Source organism: Crotalus tigris, unplaced genomic scaffold, assembly GCF_016545835.1.
Source record: "Crotalus tigris isolate CLP2741 ecotype Arizona unplaced genomic scaffold, ASM1654583v1 scf7180000019173.45859301935:6455823, whole genome shotgun sequence".
Classification (NCBI taxonomy): Eukaryota; Metazoa; Chordata; class Lepidosauria; order Squamata; family Viperidae; genus Crotalus; species Crotalus tigris.
The window spans coordinates 2,997,841-3,017,838 of record NW_024097414.1 but is presented as its reverse complement, the minus strand read 5'-3'; the positions used below and the strand labels follow the sequence as shown (position 1 = coordinate 3,017,838).

Below are 19,998 nucleotides of genomic sequence, written 5' to 3'. Positions count from 1 at the left end.
AAAAAAACCGGGAGCTGTTTTAATACATTAAAAGACATAGCACCGGTCTGTTTATTTATTTATTTTTAAGGAAGGAAACCCATGAATTTAACCCTCCTTCTGTGTCCTTTCGTGAGTTCTCTCTCTCTCTCTCTCTCTCTTTTAAACTGCTGCAATCATCTGAGGGATTATGGAATGGATCCTGAAATTGTTCTAAGCTATGGTTTAATCATAGCTTAGCAAATGACCCACAATGGGTGGTTTCACCGAACAAGACACATAAAAGCCAAGTCAGTGTATGGATTTATATATTGGGCTAAAGCAAGCAACCACAGCCTGAAAGACGGAGCAGAAAAATAGGCAGTTGGTCAGCATGGGAGAGTGAGTTGGAATAAGATGATGTCATTGCCCAGACTGTTCCTGACGTTAAGATTCAGAATAGAGTTGGAAGAGACCTTGAAGGTCTTCTAGTCCACCCCCTGCTCAAGCAGGAGACCCTATACCATTTCAAACAAGTGGCTGTCCAGTCTCTTCTTAAAAGCCGCCAATGATGGAGCACCCACAACTTCTGGAGGCAAGTAGTTCCACTGGCTAATTGTTCTGACTGTCGGGAAGTTTCTCCTTAGTTCTAGGTTGCTTCTCTCCTTCATTAGCTTCCATCCGTTGCTTCTTGTCCTGCTTTCTGGTGCTTTGGAGAATAGGTTGAACCCCCTCTTCTTTGGGGCAGCCCTCAAATATTGGAATACTGCTATCATGAAATGAATGCTTTTAAGTCAAGGACTGCATCTAAAAAAACGGTTGTAAATCGAGAATGACCACTAATAAACTGGGCACTTGGAAGCCTTAGAGCAGTGGTTCTCAACCTGTGGATCGGGACCCCATTTGGGGTCAAACGACCATTTCATGGGGGTCGCCAAACCATGCTGTCCGCCATTTTTTTCCCTTTTCCCTAGCTGTCCTACTCCCTCTTATTGGTGGCCACACCCACTTGGGGGTCACCACAACATGGGGAACTGTATTATGGGGTCACGGCATTAGAAAGGTTGAGAACCACTGCCTTAGAGGCAGGTCTAATGGATCATTCTGGTTTTCATTCTGGTCCCCTCTTATAATTACCTGCTTAGCTTTTTCCTTCAAGACAGCCAGCTGCGAGGGGTTAAAACGACCGACTGAGCCAAGGATTTCCACAGTTTGGGCAAATGTCCTGCTTTCCATACAGCTCAGTTCCCGGGCAGACCAAAAGATGTTTGCTTCCGATAATTTTATAATCTCATCCGAAGAGGGTGCCATGACACCTTCACAGTCTGAAAACGGAACAACATGGAGGCAGGTTAAGATACGGATAGTCCTTGATGTACGGCCCCAAATTTCCACAGGTAAACGAATCGCTTACCCGAAGTTGAATTAGATGGTTGGGTTGGACTTCTGGAGGCATAAAGAGATTCAAATTGAGCTAAGAGAAACTGCTTGGGTGAAGAGATGGGTTGGGATGCTATTTCCGAGACGAAGTCAGGAAACTTCAGGAGGGAATGAAAAAAATAAAATGATGAGGATTTTAAGTCACTCTTGCTCTGATCGAAGGACCTGAAGGTATAATAAGATGTGTCTCCTGTTCCCCACCAGCACCTTCTCTAACTTGTCTTAGAATCATCTAATCCTTGTGGCAAAATTACAGTAATGACAACAGGGTTTAAACCAGTGTTTCTCAACCTTGACAATTTTAAGGCATGTGGACCTCAACTCCCAGAATTCCACAGCCAGCATTGCTGGCTGTGGAATTCTGGGAGTTGAAGTCCACATGCCTTAAAACTGTCAAGGTTGAGAAACACTGGTTTAAAAGGTAAGAACGGCTGCAGGAATTGGGAATATCTAGTTGAATGAAAAGAAGGCCTAGGGGAGACCTGATAGCAGTCTTCCAATATTTGAGGGGCTTTCGCAAAAAAGAGGGGAGAGTCAAGCTATTTTCCAAAGCATCAGAAGGCAGCACAAGAAGCAACGGATGGGAGCTTGTCAAGGAGAGAAGCAACCTAGAACTAAGGAGAAATTTCCTGACAGTGTGGACAATTATTCAGTGGAACAACCTGCCTCCAGAAGTGGTGAATACTCCAACACTGGAAGTTTTTAAGAAGAGACTGGTCAGCCACTTGTCTGAAATTGTATAGGTTTTCCTGCCTGAGCAGGGGGTTGGACTAGATGACCTCCAAGGTCCCATTATGCTGTTATTTCAGTGATGACTAGAGGGGTCATGAGTCACTAGTAGGGAAATGGCCTTAGGAGCATAACGAAAGAGAAGATTTACTAAGGAAGACTTTAAAGGCAAACTTAAATGGGAGTTGGTATCCATGTCTTTTATCTTCAATCACCCATTCTTCTAAGTCACATTTTATTAATTGTGGATTCCTAATCAGTGATGACTGTTGATCAGTGTTCATCTGTGATGGCAACGTTCTGTCTTAACGAAGCAATCTCTTCCTTATTTATTTATTTATTCATTTTATTCCTATCTGAACTTTATTTCCAGGAGATCAAGAAGATCAATGGGAATTCTGCCGACATTAGAAACTCTAGGGCTGTATTAAGCTAAGAAATACCATCCAAGTTTACACATCATGCTAATCATAGGTGCTCCCACTTATCCGCAACCTAGCTTCTCCGTTCTTTTTAGCAGAGCATCGCGAATACCTTTTCCAGTAGGGCAATCAAGTCATCCTTTGGCCATAACACAATAAAAGTTCTGTGGTCCTTAATTGTTTCAACCGTCCAGTTTCTTGGCGAGCTGGAAAAGCAAAGTTGGGATCTCAGTTGTAAAAAGGAAGGTTTGGATTTGCCATTAAGTATATATATATATATATATATATATATATATATATATATATATATATATATATATATATATATATATATACCGGTAAGATTCACACGTTGGAAGAACAGGTGAAGGAAGAAATATTTACAGTAAAGAGTTTTGGGCTACAAAAAAAAATTGGGTTTCTTTGCACGTAGGGGCTTTTCTTAGATAAAAAGGTGAAAGTTTCCCCTGTCCAGTCACATCCAACTCTAGGGCTGGTGGTCATCTCCACTTCTTGGCTGAGAAAGCCAGCATTGTCTCAAGACAATTTCTACGGTCACTTTGCCAGCATGACTATACGTTGAGGCACCAAAGTGGTACCCTGTTTATTTACTTGCATTTGCCTGCTTTTGAACTGCTAAATGGGCAGGAGCTGGGGCAAGGAACGGGAATTCACCCCATCCTGCTGTGCTCGAGTCTCAAACCTGCGCTGTCAGCCTTCCAGCTGACAAGCTCAGTATCTTTAACCGTCGTTAAGCCACCGCGCTCTTCTTTGGCTGTTGTGACTCAATGGGAGCCTGCAAAGATCTTACCCATGCAATTCGATCAGCCTCTGCTTAATTTCCATCTTTTGCTCGTAGCTGAGATGGGGGCACTGGCCGTATCGGTGGAGGATCACGGTCATCGCTTCTGGGGACACCCCCTCACAGATGAATGCAGGGGACAAATGGCAAAGGAGGTTGCCCAACACGTCCACGGTATATTCATCTGCCACCGAATCTTCCTGAAACGAGCCACGTCAATTCAGCAGCTGAATTAAGAGGCGGAGAAATGAGGGAGGGTCCCTCCAGGACCTCTTGCTCCACTCACTATGCATCTCTGGGCTCTGCTCCCTCTTATCTGACCGTTTCCCAGGCAGCCTCTCTTGTCTCCACCTCCCCAGGCCTTTCCCACATACCATCACAGGTAGTCCTCGACATATAACCACAAACGAGCCTAACATTTGTGTTGCTAAGCAAGACAGTTGTTAAGTGAGTTTTGCCCCATTTTATGACCTTTCTTGCCACAGTTGTCAAGTCGATCACCGCAGTTGTTCAGTTAGTAACACGGTTGTTAAGTGACTCTGGCTTCCCGGTTGATTTGGCTTGTCAGAAGTTCGCAAAAGGCGATCACGTGACCCCAGGACACCACAACTGTCATAAATATGAGTCAGTTGTCAAGCATCTGACTCATATTGATGCAGTGTTGCAGGCTGACTCTGCCCACTGCCAGCAGTTCGATCCTGGCCAGCTCAAGGTTGACTCAGCCTTTCATCCTTCCGAGGTCGGTAAAATGAGGACCCAGATTGTTGGGGGAGGCAACAGGCTGACTCTGTAAACTGCTTAGAAAGAAGAGCTGGAAAGCACTGTGTTTAAGTGCTATTGCTACTGCTATCCGAATTTTGATCACGTGACCGTGGGAATGCTGCAAAGGTGGTGAGTTTGAAAAACTGTCACAAGTCACTTTTTTCAGTGCCCTTGTAACATTGAACAGTCACTAAACGAACTGCTGTACATCAGCTGAAGGAGAAACAGACCTGGAATTGAAACAATGGATGTTCTTACTAAGCAGTGCTGGATTTTCTGCAGGAGAGCTTTTTTCTTCTGCTGGCTCCAAACGAGATGATCGAGGTCCACCTTTCCCAAACTGATTAGAAAAGGGACACAGTGGGATCCCGTGACAGATTCCAGGAACTCAGCACTAAGAGAAAGTTTTCCAAAGGTCACCTCGTGAAAATGCAGAAATTCCACAGAAGGAGATTAATTTATTTCTCTCCTTCTCTCTAACTTACACACCTCAGAGTGGCTGAATCAGAAACTTACCCTCTTTGACCGGGAGGGATTACATCCAGCTGTTCATATTACTTTTTAAATAATGTTTTATTGGAAGTAAGAGATAGTGAGAGAGAACGACAGACCAAAAACATACAAAACCAAAAAGCAAAACAACAAAAAAATAAATTGCAGGTAGTTATCCCTACTGAATTTCAAGTTGAACATACTCAGCACATATTTCTTACACAGTGAACATTAAACAGGTAATGAAAATTATAGATCAAGTTGAAATATGATTCTATAGAAATAGGGCAACCATATGTAACAGCAAAATCCAAGAATGGTTTCCAGTTTAAAGGAGAACATTTCTCCATTTCTCCCAAAAAAGAGATCAAAGATCTTTTTCAATTAAAAGAAACAACATATAGTGTAGATTCCTTGCAGCCTTTTGTCTAAGTTATATAGATAAATTTGAATGTGAAATTCACCCAGCTATTCATATTCGACTGAGCTTTGCGTCAACAAATTGAATCATGTCTCTGCCAAAGAATTAGTAAAATGGCCACTTAGCCTCAAACCCAATTAGTGATAATAATACTTTGAATATTAGTGCAAACATTTTACAATCTCTACATTCCTTGAGTTTAAATCTCAATCCATCTCAAGGTATTTACCGAATCTGAAGTGTAACTTTCATTGTACGTTTAGCTAGTGGTTATCTTATGATTACAATGAAATAATTCTTTGTCTTTCATAGGGTCCTTTCAAATCCTAATGCCAAATGTCATAATTAAAATCAGATTAAAGGGTTTTCATTATTTGTAGACACAGCAGCTATCAGAAATACTTTTTTTTTTGAAAACCATAAAAGAAATGTCTGAATATTGGCTGGAATGCTATATGACATTTACAATTGGCACTATAAAGATCTATAATTTTCATAATGTTTTTCCCCCTGGTGAGAGGAAAAAAAGAAAATAAAGGTAATTAAAAAGAATGGCTTACGGAAGCACAGCTAAGAGGTACGGAGGGAGAGACGCTTCAGAAATTGTCCAGAATTTCCAAGCCAGACAATTGAGCTGCAAAAAGGATTTTCAAAATGTGATTATGTAGAAATAAAACACATAAAGACTATAATCCTGAGTATTTTTTTCTATATATATGCCAAGGTAATATCAATAATTTTAATCCATTGTCAAGTCAATTTCACACTTAGTCAAGATGATCTCAAATTAATGCTGTCATTTGTCTGAAATGGTATAGGGCTTCCTGCCTGAGCAGGGGGTTGGACTAGATGACCTCCAAGATCCCTTCCAACTTTTTACTATTACTATTATTATTATTCTGCACATTTGTGATTAAAAAAAAAACTTGCCACATTCCCGGTAGAGTCCCTAAACACAATTTGCAAGCAATTTATACCCACAAAATAACACATTTTGGGTGTGTTACTTTCATAATGTGTGTTAAATACACACACACAAAGGTGTATGAAATTTAACATCTGTGCTTTTATGGATTTGCTTAGATAAAAGTAAGATTTTTTTCAAATTCAGAGAAGTGCCGAATTCAGGAAGCAATTGCTGTTTTTCTACTACACTATTTCCAAAAGGTGAAATCTCCTTAAAATGCAATTCTCCTTAAAAGGTGTTCTCCTTAAAATGCAAATTGCAAGAATGTCTCTGCATTTCATTTGCCCTAGGTGAGCCTCTGAAATCATGAAGCAGATACTTAACAAACCTTCTGTTAGAAATAAAACAAATGTATTAGGATATGTTCATATTTGACCTGGAAGGGAGACAGCAAATGAAGCTGCTTTTCAAATATATGGAAAATGTTCAAAAAAGTGATTGCACTCAAATTCTCAATATGCCAGCAGGCCAGTCCTTTCAACAGCTGTTCATTACTGGAGGAAAAGAAAAAAAAAATACAACGTAAGAATGTGTAAGATCCAATTTAATTCTTAAGAATGTTCCCTCTCATTCAATTAGATTTGATCTCTGAAAAAGAAGGTTTTCTAAGGAACAAATTCCTCTTTCAATTTGTGTCTTTCCAAAGAGTTCTATTACAAGGATAGATAGATATGTTGATAGATGAATGGATAGATAGATAGATAGATAGATAGATAGATAGATAGATAGATAGATAGATAGATATGGATGGACGGACGGATGGATGGATGGACGGACGGACAGACAGACAGAGACAGACAGACAGACAGAGACAGACAGATAGATAGATGATAGACAGAGATGAATGGATGGATGGATGGATGGATGGATGGATAGATAGATAGATAGATAGATAGATAGATAGATAGATAGATGGATAGATAAATCAGTAGTTCTAGGCACACAGAGTTCAAACATTCAGCAATCCTTGTCTTGGACATTCAGGTAAAATGTGAATTTTTAAGAACATTTAGTCTCAAAAAACTGGAGGAAAATGTTTAGCATCCAAACTAACTGAAGACTCATGTTTAGGTCACCACTCAATAGTCCAACACTGCCAAAGGGATGACTTCAACATGGACTCTAAGTTCCCATTGTAATGCAAGGGTTAAAGCCCAACGAATGCTTCCTTACCTTAAGAGATCAGACAGGGACGTCTTCCTTGACAACAATTCATACAGAAATAAAGCCTGAAATGAAACAGAGAAGAGATCTCTGGGCTACAGCAATTTTTCTTTCACTTTGGCAACTTGAAGATAGGCGGACTTCAACTCCCAGAATTCCCCAGCCAGCATATAACCACGCAATCAAAGCCCTGCCCTCTTTTACAAGTGATGCACATTGATTAAAAGGGGGCAAGCTTCCATCGCATGGTTGGCTGTGTCTTCTTACTTTTCTGAGCCCTCTGAGGATACCTGTGACAATGGGGATTGGGAGAATATCCAGATTAAAGCCAAGGTGTGGAAAAATTGCCTCCTTTGGTCCTCCTATTGACCCAAAGCCTTGCCTTCTCTTCCACCTCCCAAGAGCGCCATCAACCAGTAGAACTCCTTCCCTCCAGAAATGTTGGGCGCTCCATCACTGGAGACTTTTAAGAAATGACTGGACATTCACCTGTCTGAGACAGTATAGGTTCTCCTGCTTGAGCAGGGGGCTGGACTAGAAGACCTCCAAGGTCCCTTCCAGCTCTATTCTGATTGATTGATTGATTGAAATAATCAAGGAAAGAAGCAACCTGGAATTAAGGAGAAACTTCCTGACAGTGAGGACAATCAACCAGTGAAACATCTGTCCTTCAGAAATCGTGGGCGCTCCATCACTGGAGACTTTTAAGAAGAGACTGGATATTCACCTGTCTGAGATGGTATAAGTTTTCCTGCTTGAGCAGGGGGCTGGACTAGAAGACCTCCAAGGCCCCCTCCAGCTCTATTCTATTCTATCATGCACCCATCCACTTACTGCTCTGCCAGATTACCTGGCTGGTCCTCAGCTCTTTATTTTTCACCAGTGACGCATTGAGGCTGCCTGCTTTCCATAAGTCGAACAGGGAGACCTCGGTAAAAAAGGCACTAGGCAGGTCAGGGAGGACCGACGAGAGCGGTGAAGATGCCAGGATCTGTGGAAAAAAAGGGAAATCCTTTTGAAAAAGTTCCTGGAATAGCATGCGCAAACAACCTTAGGAGACAGGAGGAAGAGACACAGGCTAGATTTTACAGTGTTTCTCAACCTTGACAATTTTAAGGCATGTGGACTTCAACTCCCAGAATTCCACAGCCAGCATTGCTGGCTGTGGAATTCTGGGAGTTGAAGTACACATGCCTTAAAATTGTCAAGGTTGAGAAACATTGGGCTAGAACAACGGTCAGATAAGAGGCAGCTGAGCCCTCAGAAGGAAAGGGACACTGTAGATGTCTCAAAAGAGACCCTCCCTTGTTTCTTGGACTGTAAAGGTGGGGAGGGCAGAGATAACCTTTCAGACTAGACAAGTTCAGAGAGGAAGCACCACCCAGGAATGCTAGCTCTGTTTTTATTCTAAGGTTACATTGACAGAATCTTGCAGTACGTCAATCTTGTGGACCAATCAGTTGATGTAATGGTTTGTGTGAATGGGAGACTAAGCCAGTCAGAATAAGCCAGTCAGCTAAGAGGCAGCTGAGCCCCCAGAAGGAAAGGGAAGTGGTAAACCGTCTCGAAAGGAACCCTCCCTCCTTAGTTTCTTGGACTTAATCCAAACCTTGCAATCCAGTAGAATTAGTTACGCTAAGAAGCTAGTCCTCTTGATAAGATTGTGTGAAATGAAGAAAACGGAGAGGAAAGCTCTCTGGTTCTAAATCTACAACATCTCCGTCTCACTCGCACGGTCCTCCACCGCACAGAAATACCAGCATTTACCTTCCGGAAGATTCCTTGTCTTTGAGCCGGGGTCAAATCCATTGCCCGCTGTGTCAAGACACTCTGGATGGCTTGAGAGAGTTCATTGGGGTTCATATTGTAGAAGGATAGGGTGTCAATGCCAGGCGCTAAAGCCCCCATTTGACTAACATTGTGGAACAACAATGCCTGGCAAGAGAACATAAACCAGGATTTATGGCTGAAAGGATAGGGTGAACTTAGGCAATTGGCCTTGTTCAGTAAACCACCATTGGCACACTAAGTGGACTCAATGGGCAAACATGGCAAAGGGCTAGGAATTAATCTAACATTCCCCATCTCGAGGAATACCACAGCAAAAGGTTTTTGTTCTTAAAAGCAAACCGATGCCTTTGAAAACCAAACGTACCTTTTCATAAAGCAGGTATTTGCTGGCTAGAATGATGGTTTGGCTCTTGGCCCATCTGGAGACTTGGTTCAAAGTGGAGATGGCAGAATGCACAGCTCGGGGTGAGAGAGATTCCAGCTGGCTAGTGGCCAGCCCCATGACAGCATCTGAGAGGGCGCCGAGGATGTCATTCAAAGTCTGGTTTTGGATGGCAACGTTGAGAAGTTGGGACTTCAGCTGGAACCATTTCAAGAACACCAAGGATCACCACAGCGAAACGCACAGCTTTTTGAAAGAAGCTCAGACGCATGGTTTTCACAGAACATACAATCCTGGAGCTGGAAGGGACCCTGAAGGTTTTCTAGTCCCAACCCCCTCCTCATGGCAGGAGCCTTATACCATACCAGTCAAATGCTGGTCCAATCTGTTTTTGAAAACCTCCATGATGGAGCATCCATAACTTCTGGAGGCAAGCTATTCCATTGATTAATTGTTCTCACTGTCTGAAAATTTATCCATACTTCTAGGTTGGTTCTCTCTTTGACAAGCTTTCACCCATTAATTCTTGTCTTGCCCCAATCCCCTCTTCTATGTGACAGCCCCTCTAGTAGTGGGAGATGGTTATCATGTCCTCCCTTCCCTTCTTTTTTTAACAAATGTATTTTATTGATTTCTTAACATAGACACCTTGATATTTAGTAAATATCGTGTTGTCTGGGCTTATATTTACAAAGTAATCACTAAGAATCGGTTTCTATATTCCAAAGTCCACAAAGTTTTCTTCCAAGAATATTCTCTTTGCCAACCTTGAATTAATACAATTCTTATTAGTTTGACAGGTAGCAATTAAATATGAAGATTTTTCTAAAATTTCTACCAATAATAATCACATCAATATCAATATCCCTTCCCTTCAATAAGCTAGACCAGGGGTAGGCAACCTTGGCTCTTTTATGACTCGTGGACTTCAACTCCCAGAATTCCTGAGCCAGCCATGCTGAGGGAAAAGGGAATTCTGGGAGTTGAAGTCCACAAGTCATAAAAGAACCAAGGTTGCCTACCCCTGAGCTAGACATACCTAGCTCCCTGACCTGTTCATCCTATGATTTAGCTTCCAGACCCTGGATTATCTTTGTTGCTCTTCTCTGAACACTTTCCAGCATCTCGACACCTTTTTCTAACATCGTGAGCAGAACTGGATGTAGTTGTCCAGGTGTCTGGTCTCACTAGCACAGTATCAACTGCTATTATCACTTCTAGTGATCAAAATCAAGAGATCACTGCAAAGCCCTCACCAGGGATGTTGTCCCAGTCTCTACCTACCTTCTGCACGTTGGCCTGGAAACTTCTCAACTGGTGACATTTCATCATCTGGTGAAGCAAGGCCCGAGCCATGGTGGAATCCATCTCTGCCAAATCATGGTAGAAACAAACCAGCAAACCCAGTCTGTGCAAGAAACAGAAGAGGTTGGTTGCCTGTCCTTTCTCTAGATGTTGTTTTCTTCTGGAGAAATGATGTTTATTGTCTTTTCTTTTCTCCTCTCTTCATTAAGCCTATTTCAGGCAACTGAATTCCAGTCTGAGAAGAACTTCCTTGCGTCCTTCAAGAAGCCAGAGGCAATTCTCACACCGTAGATGGTATCCCTGTCTAGCCGGGTTGAGCAAACTGGACCCAAATTGTTCCAAATTATCTTGAGCCAAACTCAACATCCAAAATGCATCATTAAGGGAAGGACTTTGACCAATTTGAATGTTTTCCCTCATGGAACGAATCAGTTAGACAACTTCACCAAACTTTGAAGAACTACGGAGTTGGAAGACTATCTAGGAGTTGGAAGGAGGACAAAAACCTTCCAGATCAGGGGTCTTCAAACTTGGCCCTTTTATGACTTGTGGACCAACTCCCAGAATTCCTCAACCAGGCACTCTAGCTGAGGAATTCTGGGAGCTGAAGTTCACAAGTCATAAAAGGGCCAAGTTTGAAGACCTCTGTTCTAGATTAATCTTCTGCAGCGTGCAAGAAGATTCACTCAACCATCCACAAAAAGAGAGGTTTTCTCCAACCTCTTCTTAACAATCTCCAGATGGAGAACCCACAGCCTCCAAGGTTAGACTACTCCACTACTACCCAGCGCTTCAAAATGCAACCCTCAGAAAATAAAAAAGCTTGCCTGTACAAAGTGGATATGTTCTTCATATCGAAGCCAGATGCGTTGATTCTTTCCAGGAAAGCTTGGGCAAGATTGGGCGTGATATCATACACCCTATCCAGTTGCTTGGTTGCGTTGTCGTAGCTGACAAACAGCCACATCTAGGCAAGAAAGACAACTGAGACAGATGGGCCTCCTTGAGCCATAGACTAAAAAAAATCTTAAAATCTCATATGCTGATTTTACTGTACCTACAGGTTAGGTTTCGACTTACAACAAATTCATTTGATGACTGTGGTTGCAACAGCGCTGAAAAAGTGACTTACAACTGATTGGTCCTCACAGTTTACAACCGTCACAGCATCTCCATGGTCACATGATCAAAATTCAGTTGCTCAGCAACCGGTATGTATTTAGCACTTAAACTCACATACCATTTCACAGTGCTTTACAGCCCTCTCTAAGTGACCTGCAGAGTCAGCCTCTTGCCCCCAACAATCTGGGTCCTCATTTTACCCACCTTGAAAGGGTGGAAGGCTGAGTCAACTTTGAGTTGGTCAGGATTGAATTCCTGGCAGTGGGCAGAGTTAACCTGCAATACTGCATTCTAAGCACTGCCTCACCATGGCAATAGAGTAGAGTAGAGTAGAATATTGGAACAGAGTAGAATATTGGAATAGAATAGAATAGAATAGAATAGAATAGAATAGAATAGAATAGAATAGAATAGAATAGAATAGAATAGAATAGAATAGAATAGAATAGAGCAGAGCAGAGCAGAGCAGAATAGACTAATGAAGAAAAAATAGAATGGAATGGAATGGAATGGAATGGAATAGAATAGAATAGAATAGAATAGAATAGAATAGAATAGAATAGAATAGAATAGAATAGAATAGAGCAGAGCAGAGCAGAGTAGAATAGACTAATGAAGAAAGAATGGAATGGAATGGAATGGAATAGAATAGAATAGAATAGAATAGAATAGAATAGAATAGAATAGAATAGAATAGAATAGAATAGAATAGAGCAGAGCAGAGCAGAGCAGAGCAGAGTAGAATAGAATAGACTAATGAAGAAAGAATAATAACAGAATAGAATAGAACAGAACAGAACAGAGCAGAGCAGAGCAGAGCAGAGCAGAATAGACTAATGAAGAAAGAATGGAATGGAATGGAATGGAATAGAATAGAATAGAATAGAATAGAATAGAATAGAATAGAATAGAATAGAATAGAATAGAATAGAATAGAACAGAGCAGAGCAGAGCAGAACAGAGCAGAGTAGAATAGACTAATGAAGAAAGAATAGAATAGAATAGAATAGAATAGAATAGAATAGAATAGAATAGAATAGAATAGAATAGAATAGAATAGAATAGAATATGTGTCAAGCAAAGTCAATGGGCAAAGCCAGATTCGCTTCAGGTGAGGCCTTCCATAATTTATCTTCATACTCAGACGTTTTTTTTACTTACTTCATACAGGTTAATTTTCTTGATTTCTTCAAGGGGAAGGTGAACCATATACCTCCCGAGAATCCACAGGTTTTCAGCGCTGACCCAAGAGGTGGAATTGTCTGAAAGGTGAAGGCCACAATATTAACAGCGTGCTTAGTTAACTCTAGGAACATCAGCAATATAAAAAGCTGATTACAACATTATTTTTGCTCTAGTGCCCTCTACTGAACGTCATCAAAACATTGCTAACTTCTTCAGAGCAAACTCCTGGGGACGTACAAGGTATATTCATATAGTTTTCTTGGCAATGGAAAGGAACTGATTGATGTCGTTTGGTTATTTTTGCTTTTCCAGTCGAGATTACCATTCTGAAATCTCCTTGTGGTCTCCTGTCCTCATAGTAACTGGGTCCTGTTTTCCTTAGCTTTTGCAGTGTCTGTCACCTGGATGGGTGCTCCTTGCTTTTTTTTATGTGTGTGTGCAAATGACCTACAAACACACCCAGAGACCCATGCAGGTGTGCACACACAGAGATAAATACTACATTTCACTTACCGCTGGCGTTATGGAATGTTTGTAAATTCTGCATCATCCACTTGTATACAGCCCTTTGAGTACTTGCGGTTAGTCTGTCATACAGGTCTTTGAAGACTATTGACCTGAAAGACCGAAAGAATCAAACAGGATGCCCCCGAGATTCGTTTGCAAAAAGGGACCCAGCCAAAATATCTCAAAAACTGGTTAACGGAGAGGGTAACCGATATTGTCCTAGAGCAAGGGAATTCCTGAGTAATAGTCTGTGGGAATGGCATTGGAGACAGGAGGGAGAGCCTTAGAATAGCCAGCGAGTAAAAGATGTCTCAACCTGATGTGGAGTCCAAAACACAAATAAATGTAAACTGGAGCTTGACTTTGCATGAAGCCAGCTTACATTTAACAAAAGTTAGTCCCTTACTGAAAAAGAGGTAAGATGGAGCAGAATATCAGGTGGGCTCAGAAGAAGGTGTTGGGCGTTGGAAGGCGATGCCCCTGGGCGTTCGTGGACATCAAATTCCTGAGCTTTCCCTTTCATTGGGCAAAATATTAATAACTTTTTCCCTTCTGCATAATAAACTGTGAAGAAAATGACTTACAGATTCCGGAAAGCCTCTTTCTGAAGATCTTGAGGGAAGCTTGCCACGTTGTGGGCTTGGAGATACGTGGCCGAAGAAGCTTGAAGGACCTGGCTTAAGATGTCCACACATTCAGCAGAACTGAGGAGCACAAAGCACTTTTCTAACGTAACAAGGACCAAGGTACGGTTCCCTCCAGGACTTTGGAAAAATTTCTTTCTTATTCCATGTAGGTCAATCAGGATATTTCCAAGTTCCTGGTGAAGGCAAGGCATGGGAAGGCCAATGAGATCTTCAACAGGGGTTGGACTCTAGCTCTGCAGGAATCTTAACATTCATCAGAGAGAAAATGAATTATCGGTGGTTGGGAGGAGGAGGAGGAGGAGGAGGAGGAGGAGGAGGAGGAGGAGGAGGAGGAGGAGGAGGAGGAAAAACAGAAGAGGACAGGAAGGGATCAGTCTACAGATTGTCCTATTTGAAAAAGGTTCAAAAAACTGGAATAGTTTAGAGGAAAGTTTATCAATCTTGGCAACTTTAAGATACATGGACTTCGACTCCCAGAATTCCCCAGCCAGCACGGGCTGATCGGTATGGTTGACTGGGGACTTCTGGGAGTTGAAGTCTAGATATCTTAAAATTGTCAAGGTTGAGAAACCATAGTTTAAAAAAAGGCTGTGAGAATGCTCAGAAGATTAAAGTTGGGGTCTCCACACCACCCGATACCTTCGCCTTTCTTAAGAGGAAAAATTATTGGAGGGCCCAGAATGAGACTCACAATAACAATCCTTATTCAGTTTTTGTCACACACAGTGACCCAACCAACCTTACCAAATATTTCTGGGTCCTTTCAAAGAGGTACTTCATGGCTGTTTGAAAATCCTCAGGCCTCATGTCCCGGAAGATTGAAAGGGACATTCTGGGGTTGTGGAAAAGATGCTCAAAATAATTGGTGATGGATTCCTGAAAAACAGGACAGAAAGCTTTGCAAGTTCAGATGTGGGAAGATGAGACTCAAATCTCTTTTTTTTATTATTTCCAATGCCAGGGGTCCTTCTGATGGTGCTTGCTAAGCAAATCCATCCTCTAGCCCAGAAAAGTCCATCCACTTGACATCTTTTGTCTTGCCCAGAGTGACCCACAGCTTCTCCCCTTCCCTTCACCCCAAGACTAAGAGTGCTCCCCCAATCACTAAAACACAACCACATCTTGAATTACTGGGTCATAATGCTTTCGCTAAATTATACAGGAACATCTGAACATCTCAAGTCTATAAGAGACAAGAGCAGGGTAAACTCTGACATAACTAGCCAAGAAGGATGGGATATGTAACACACACACACACACAGACACACACACAGACACACAGACACACACACACACAATTTTCCACTATTTTATTCCTGAAAAATCACCTTTCTACTTTAGCCCTTACAGGAATGAAAATATGAGGTCTATACCACCTGTAAGCTGCTGTAAGTAACTGTAAAGTTCTGAGCTTGGCAATGTGCCATGATTTTGTTGAACAGATCTTTAGTCCAAATATTGTGGCTAAAAAAAGAAGAAGAAAAAAACCCAGTAATTTATCCTAAAGAATTGTATAGATGCAGCAAAATCATTCACATTATTAGGAACAATTCAATTTTTTTTTACATACTGGCAATGTTTACGCTGCATGAAACAGAGCTTGTGGGTAACTTATGTTGTTTGTTACACAAACTGAGATCATCGGGCTGATGGAATAAACAATGGTTTGGATGCCATAGTTTATTCCATCAACCCAATCATCTCAGTTAATGTAAGGAACAACCAGGTAAATTTCCCACGGGCTTGAATTCATGCAAGGTTAGGTTAAAACATCTTTAATTCATTTGTAGATGAGCATGTATTGTGATTTGCACCAACAATTCAAATGCTGGCTGGAGTCATTATTCAGCACAAAAGTTCCTTTAATACAGATGCCAGTTTTTGCATTTAGAAAGTAATTACATGATCTTATTTCAATGAAACTGGGATCCAATCCAGCTTTTATTCCTGCACCACCAGCTAAATCATTGAAAAACATATATCAGATGCTCACCTTTGGAAATGAAGAATGCTGAGGAGAGCTGAAAAAAGAGAAATATTTCAAAAGTTAATAAAATTAGATTAAATGAGATTCAAAAAAAAAAAGACAAGGAAAATTAATACCAATTACCGTTTAAATACTGCCGGGTTATGATATCTTCCTAAAGAAAGAGAATTATGTACAGTTGAACAAAGCAATGGTAAAAAATAGTTAGAAACGTTTATTTAATGTATCGCTTTTATTGTTTTAAAGTTATTCTTTATTGTTTTATTCTTTTAGTGCATGGGTGTCAAACTCGCTGCATCACATGATGTGTCGTGACATATCATGACTTTTTTTTTGCATTGCCGGAGCTGGGGGTGGGCACGACCTCCATATGATGCAACTGGCCCACTGGCTGGCAGTTTGATACCCCTGTTTTAGTCTGTCAAAACTATTTTTTTTCTTTTATGTAATTTGATGCTGTCGTAAGCTTCTCTAGGAACTCCTTGTTTTGAAGGGCAATGCACACGTGTTGAAAAGAAACAAATAAACATTACAGAAATGATCAAGCAAAAAAAGAACAAATACTGACCACGGTTCTTTGTAGCTGTGGAGGTAGATCTGGAAAAAGGAGGGGGAAAACTAATTTTTACAAAATGCAAGAAATGGCTTCCAAAAAAACTAGATAATAAATAAGGCATCTTAAAGAACTGAAAAGATAGTGATTCATGTTATTGTGTATGTCCAAATAGCAGCTAAAAGTAACAGGTGATGATGGAGATGGAGATGGAGAGGAGGAGGAGGAGGAGGAGGAGGAGGAGGAGGAGGAGGAGGAGGAGGAGGAGGAGTTGGAAGAAGAAGGAGGAGGAGGAAGAAGAAGAAGAAGAAGAAGAAGAAGAAGAAGAAGAAGAAGAAGAAGAAGAAGAAGAAGAAGAAGAAGAAGAAGAAGAAGAAGAAGAAGAAGAAGAAGAAGAAGAAGAAGAAGAAGATTTTGCAATACCCAAATGAGGCCAAAATTAACCCACAGTAACTTTGAGTTTCTCCTTGTTTTTCCTTTCCTGTGACCCAGATATTGTATCATTACTGTTCTAGCTAATCTACATGCAACTTCAATTCTTTTGTTCCCAAATTTTGAGATTTATTTTCGTGGTGTAGAAGCCTTTTATCTCACCTTGGTTACCATTGGGAGGGCTCTCGGATTCCACGGTGGGATTCACTAAGGCCAACAGGAGAAATATTCTCCAGTCCAGAAGAAACATTTCTTGGGTCTTTTCCAGGAGCTGAGAAGCCAAATTTGAAAAGGAAAAAGGGGGTGTCACTAAATTGGGAGTCAGGGATCACAGTGCACTGATTAATAGACTCAAAGTAGGCTCCTGAATGCCCAAGACAATTTATCACTGCCAAAGGTCTTCTGATGGACCTCAAGATGCCCTCTTTTGACCACAACAGTCTCCAGATGGACTTATTCCACCGCAGAGAGGCAGAACCATATCAAACCAGGAGTAGTTCTCAACCTACGACCCCAATTGAGCCCCACATTTCTGACACTAAGTGAGACAGTTATTAAGTGAATTTTGCCCCATTTCACAGCCTTTCCCACCACCGTTGCTAAGGGTGGGAACGGAGCCGAGGATCATGAGAACCTTTTGTGCGATCCTGGGAACCAGTCTGGTTTTAGATCTTCTCCTGCCCGCGTTAGCAGCCCCCGGAGTTGCTTTCTGAAGTGGCTCCATGGGGATTTCTCCAATACGACTCTGCTGTGTCTAAGTGTCCAGTTTCCCTAACAATGAGCTTGGTTGTGTGTTTGTGGCAGACTTTGCCTTATTCATTTTAGGAGGAGGTTGAAATTACGCAGCGCGGCTTAACGATCTTTCAAACGATCTTTCAAAGACACCCACAGGAGGGGGGCATTTTTACTTAGAGGCAAAGCTTCGGATTTCAACCTCTGTATTTACAAAAAAAAGCTACTCACAGGTCGTTCATTTAATGGCTGAAGTTATAGCAGCAGTTATAGCAGAAGTGACTTTTCACACTTAACGTCTGTTGCAGCATCCCCATGTTCACGGGATCCAAATTTAGAGGCTCGGTAACTGGCATGTACCTGTGACTGTTGCCCAATCCCGGGGTCACATGGTCACCCTTTGCTACCTTCCGAGTTGGTCTCCAACCTTCCCCAAAGTCAAAGTTTGTTTAACGACCGCATGATTCATTTAACAGCTGCAGTGATTCGCTCAAAAACTACGGCGGAAAGGTCATAAAACGGGAGGCCACTCATTTAACAACCCCCTTGCTTAGGATGTCAAGGTGAATAGGCATGGGTTGTCACGTGAAAAACACAGCAACATTCATGAAATCATAAAGTTAAATGGTGCCAGTGTTTCAGAGACCGGAAATCCTTTACATCAGTGTTTCTCTACCTCAGCAGCTTCAATTCAACTCCCAGAATTCCCCAGTCAGGATTCTTTTAAGAGGCGTGGATTTCAACTCCCAGAATTCCCCAGCCAACATGGCATGATTGTTGAGGGGATTATATTTGGTTTCTGCAAACTTCTTGATGGCAAAAAAAAGCAAATTTGTGGCACAGAGGAAGACTCTTGAAGGCAGTGCCCCAGGAAGGATAATACCAGAGTTAAAATTCCTGTTTCAAATAGCTGCTATTTTTTTAATGATTTTCATACAAACCTAGCTCCGAGAAACCACAAATATGACAATACAGTGTATGAATCCATGCGATCCTTTATTTCTTAAGTAATTCCATGTGAAAAAAAAATGGCTCGATTACTTACATGTTTTATGGGTACCTTCGGAAAACATTATTGCATTTACCTAACACTGTTCCTTAATTTCCCTTCCTTAGCCAGAAAGGCCAGGAAGGAAAATGAATTGTGGACATCTGTGCCATTAATTGTGTCTGCAAAATCTCTTTATCATTTAATATCCAATAGAAAAACAAACTTTTTTAAACTAAAGGGAAAGCAGAGGATTTGATTAATTTTGAACAGATCTCCATCGAAGCATCTGAGGCAAGGGGGGGAAAAAACCCACTTTTATACTTTTTTATTATTTTGGCAACTCCCTCAAAAGCATCAAGCTGTATATCAGACAGATCAACATTCCAGGAATAAAACTGCCAACATTGAAGAAAGATTTTCTCCACTCTAAAACATCCTTGAAATTGTTCAACCTACCACCCTAACCTAGAAAAGGAAAGTTTCCTTCCATCAAAAGCGAGGTGATGAATATTAATGTTTGACTCACCTGAAGTTCAGAGCGCTTCTCAGATCAAGAGTTTGCGGGAAGAATGGGTGGCTGGCGAAAGGGCAGCTCTCCAGCGAGAGAAAGGCGATGATAGAAAGAGGGTGATGGGGAGGGATCAAGAAAGAAAGAGGCTGAGCAGGGAGGAGGAGGAGGGGGGGAGTAGAAAGGAGGAGGAGGAAAAACAAGGAGAAGAGAGATAGGAAGAAGGGGAAGGGAGATACAAGAAACTCTAGAAAGAGTACAGAGAAGAGCAACAAAGATGCTCAGGGGACTGGAGGCTAAAACATATAAGGAACGGTTGCTGGAATTGGGTATGTCTAGTTTAGTGAAGAGAAGGACGAGGGGGGACATGATTGTCATGTTCCAATATCTCATGGGCTGCCCTAAAGAAGAGGGAGTCAAGCTATTCTCCAAAGCGCCTGAAGGCAGGACAAGAAGCAATGGATGGAAACTAACCAAAGAGAGAAGCAACTTAGAACTAAGGAGAAACTTCTTGACAGTTAGAACAATTAACCAGTGGAACAACCTGCTTCCAGAAGCGGTGAATGCTCCAACACTGGAAGTTTTTAAGAAGAGACTGGACAGTCATTTGTCCGAAATGGTATAGGGTTTCCTGCCTGAGCAGGGGGTTGGACTACATGACCCCCAAGGTCCCTCCCAACATCATCATCATCATCATTA

The 19,998-nt window shown here is 41.6% G+C and overlaps 1 protein-coding gene across 2 annotated transcripts in view; it reads right to left on the bottom strand.

Annotated features, from left to right (window-relative positions):
• OTOA (otoancorin) overlaps nt 1-19,545 on the bottom strand; it is a 30,380-nt gene extending 10,835 nt beyond the window's left edge. For both annotated transcript variants that reach the window (XM_039360866.1, XM_039360867.1), the window contains exons 1-23: nt 19,318-19,545; nt 17,231-17,339; nt 16,652-16,680; nt 16,207-16,237; nt 16,090-16,117; nt 15,470-15,560; nt 14,841-14,972; nt 14,034-14,269; nt 13,456-13,559; nt 12,919-13,019; nt 11,463-11,602; nt 10,615-10,738; nt 9,313-9,528; nt 8,925-9,092; nt 8,008-8,148; nt 7,167-7,222; nt 6,370-6,487; nt 5,587-5,660; nt 4,372-4,507; nt 3,361-3,551; nt 2,662-2,755; nt 1,373-1,496; nt 1,096-1,283 (exon numbers count right to left, since the gene is read on the bottom strand). In XM_039360866.1, the coding sequence (XP_039216800.1) occupies nt 1,096-1,283; nt 1,373-1,496; nt 2,662-2,755; nt 3,361-3,551; nt 4,372-4,507; nt 5,587-5,660; nt 6,370-6,487; nt 7,167-7,222; nt 8,008-8,148; nt 8,925-9,092; nt 9,313-9,528; nt 10,615-10,738; nt 11,463-11,602; nt 12,919-13,019; nt 13,456-13,559; nt 14,034-14,269; nt 14,841-14,972; nt 15,470-15,560; nt 16,090-16,117; nt 16,207-16,237; nt 16,652-16,680; nt 17,231-17,318 (2,610 nt within the window). In that variant the 5' untranslated portion in view covers nt 17,319-17,339; nt 19,318-19,545. The remainder of the gene's footprint in view (nt 1-1,095; nt 1,284-1,372; nt 1,497-2,661; nt 2,756-3,360; nt 3,552-4,371; nt 4,508-5,586; nt 5,661-6,369; nt 6,488-7,166; nt 7,223-8,007; nt 8,149-8,924; nt 9,093-9,312; nt 9,529-10,614; nt 10,739-11,462; nt 11,603-12,918; nt 13,020-13,455; nt 13,560-14,033; nt 14,270-14,840; nt 14,973-15,469; nt 15,561-16,089; nt 16,118-16,206; nt 16,238-16,651; nt 16,681-17,230; nt 17,340-19,317) is intronic.
• Nucleotides 19,546-19,998: the final 453 nt, after the last annotated feature.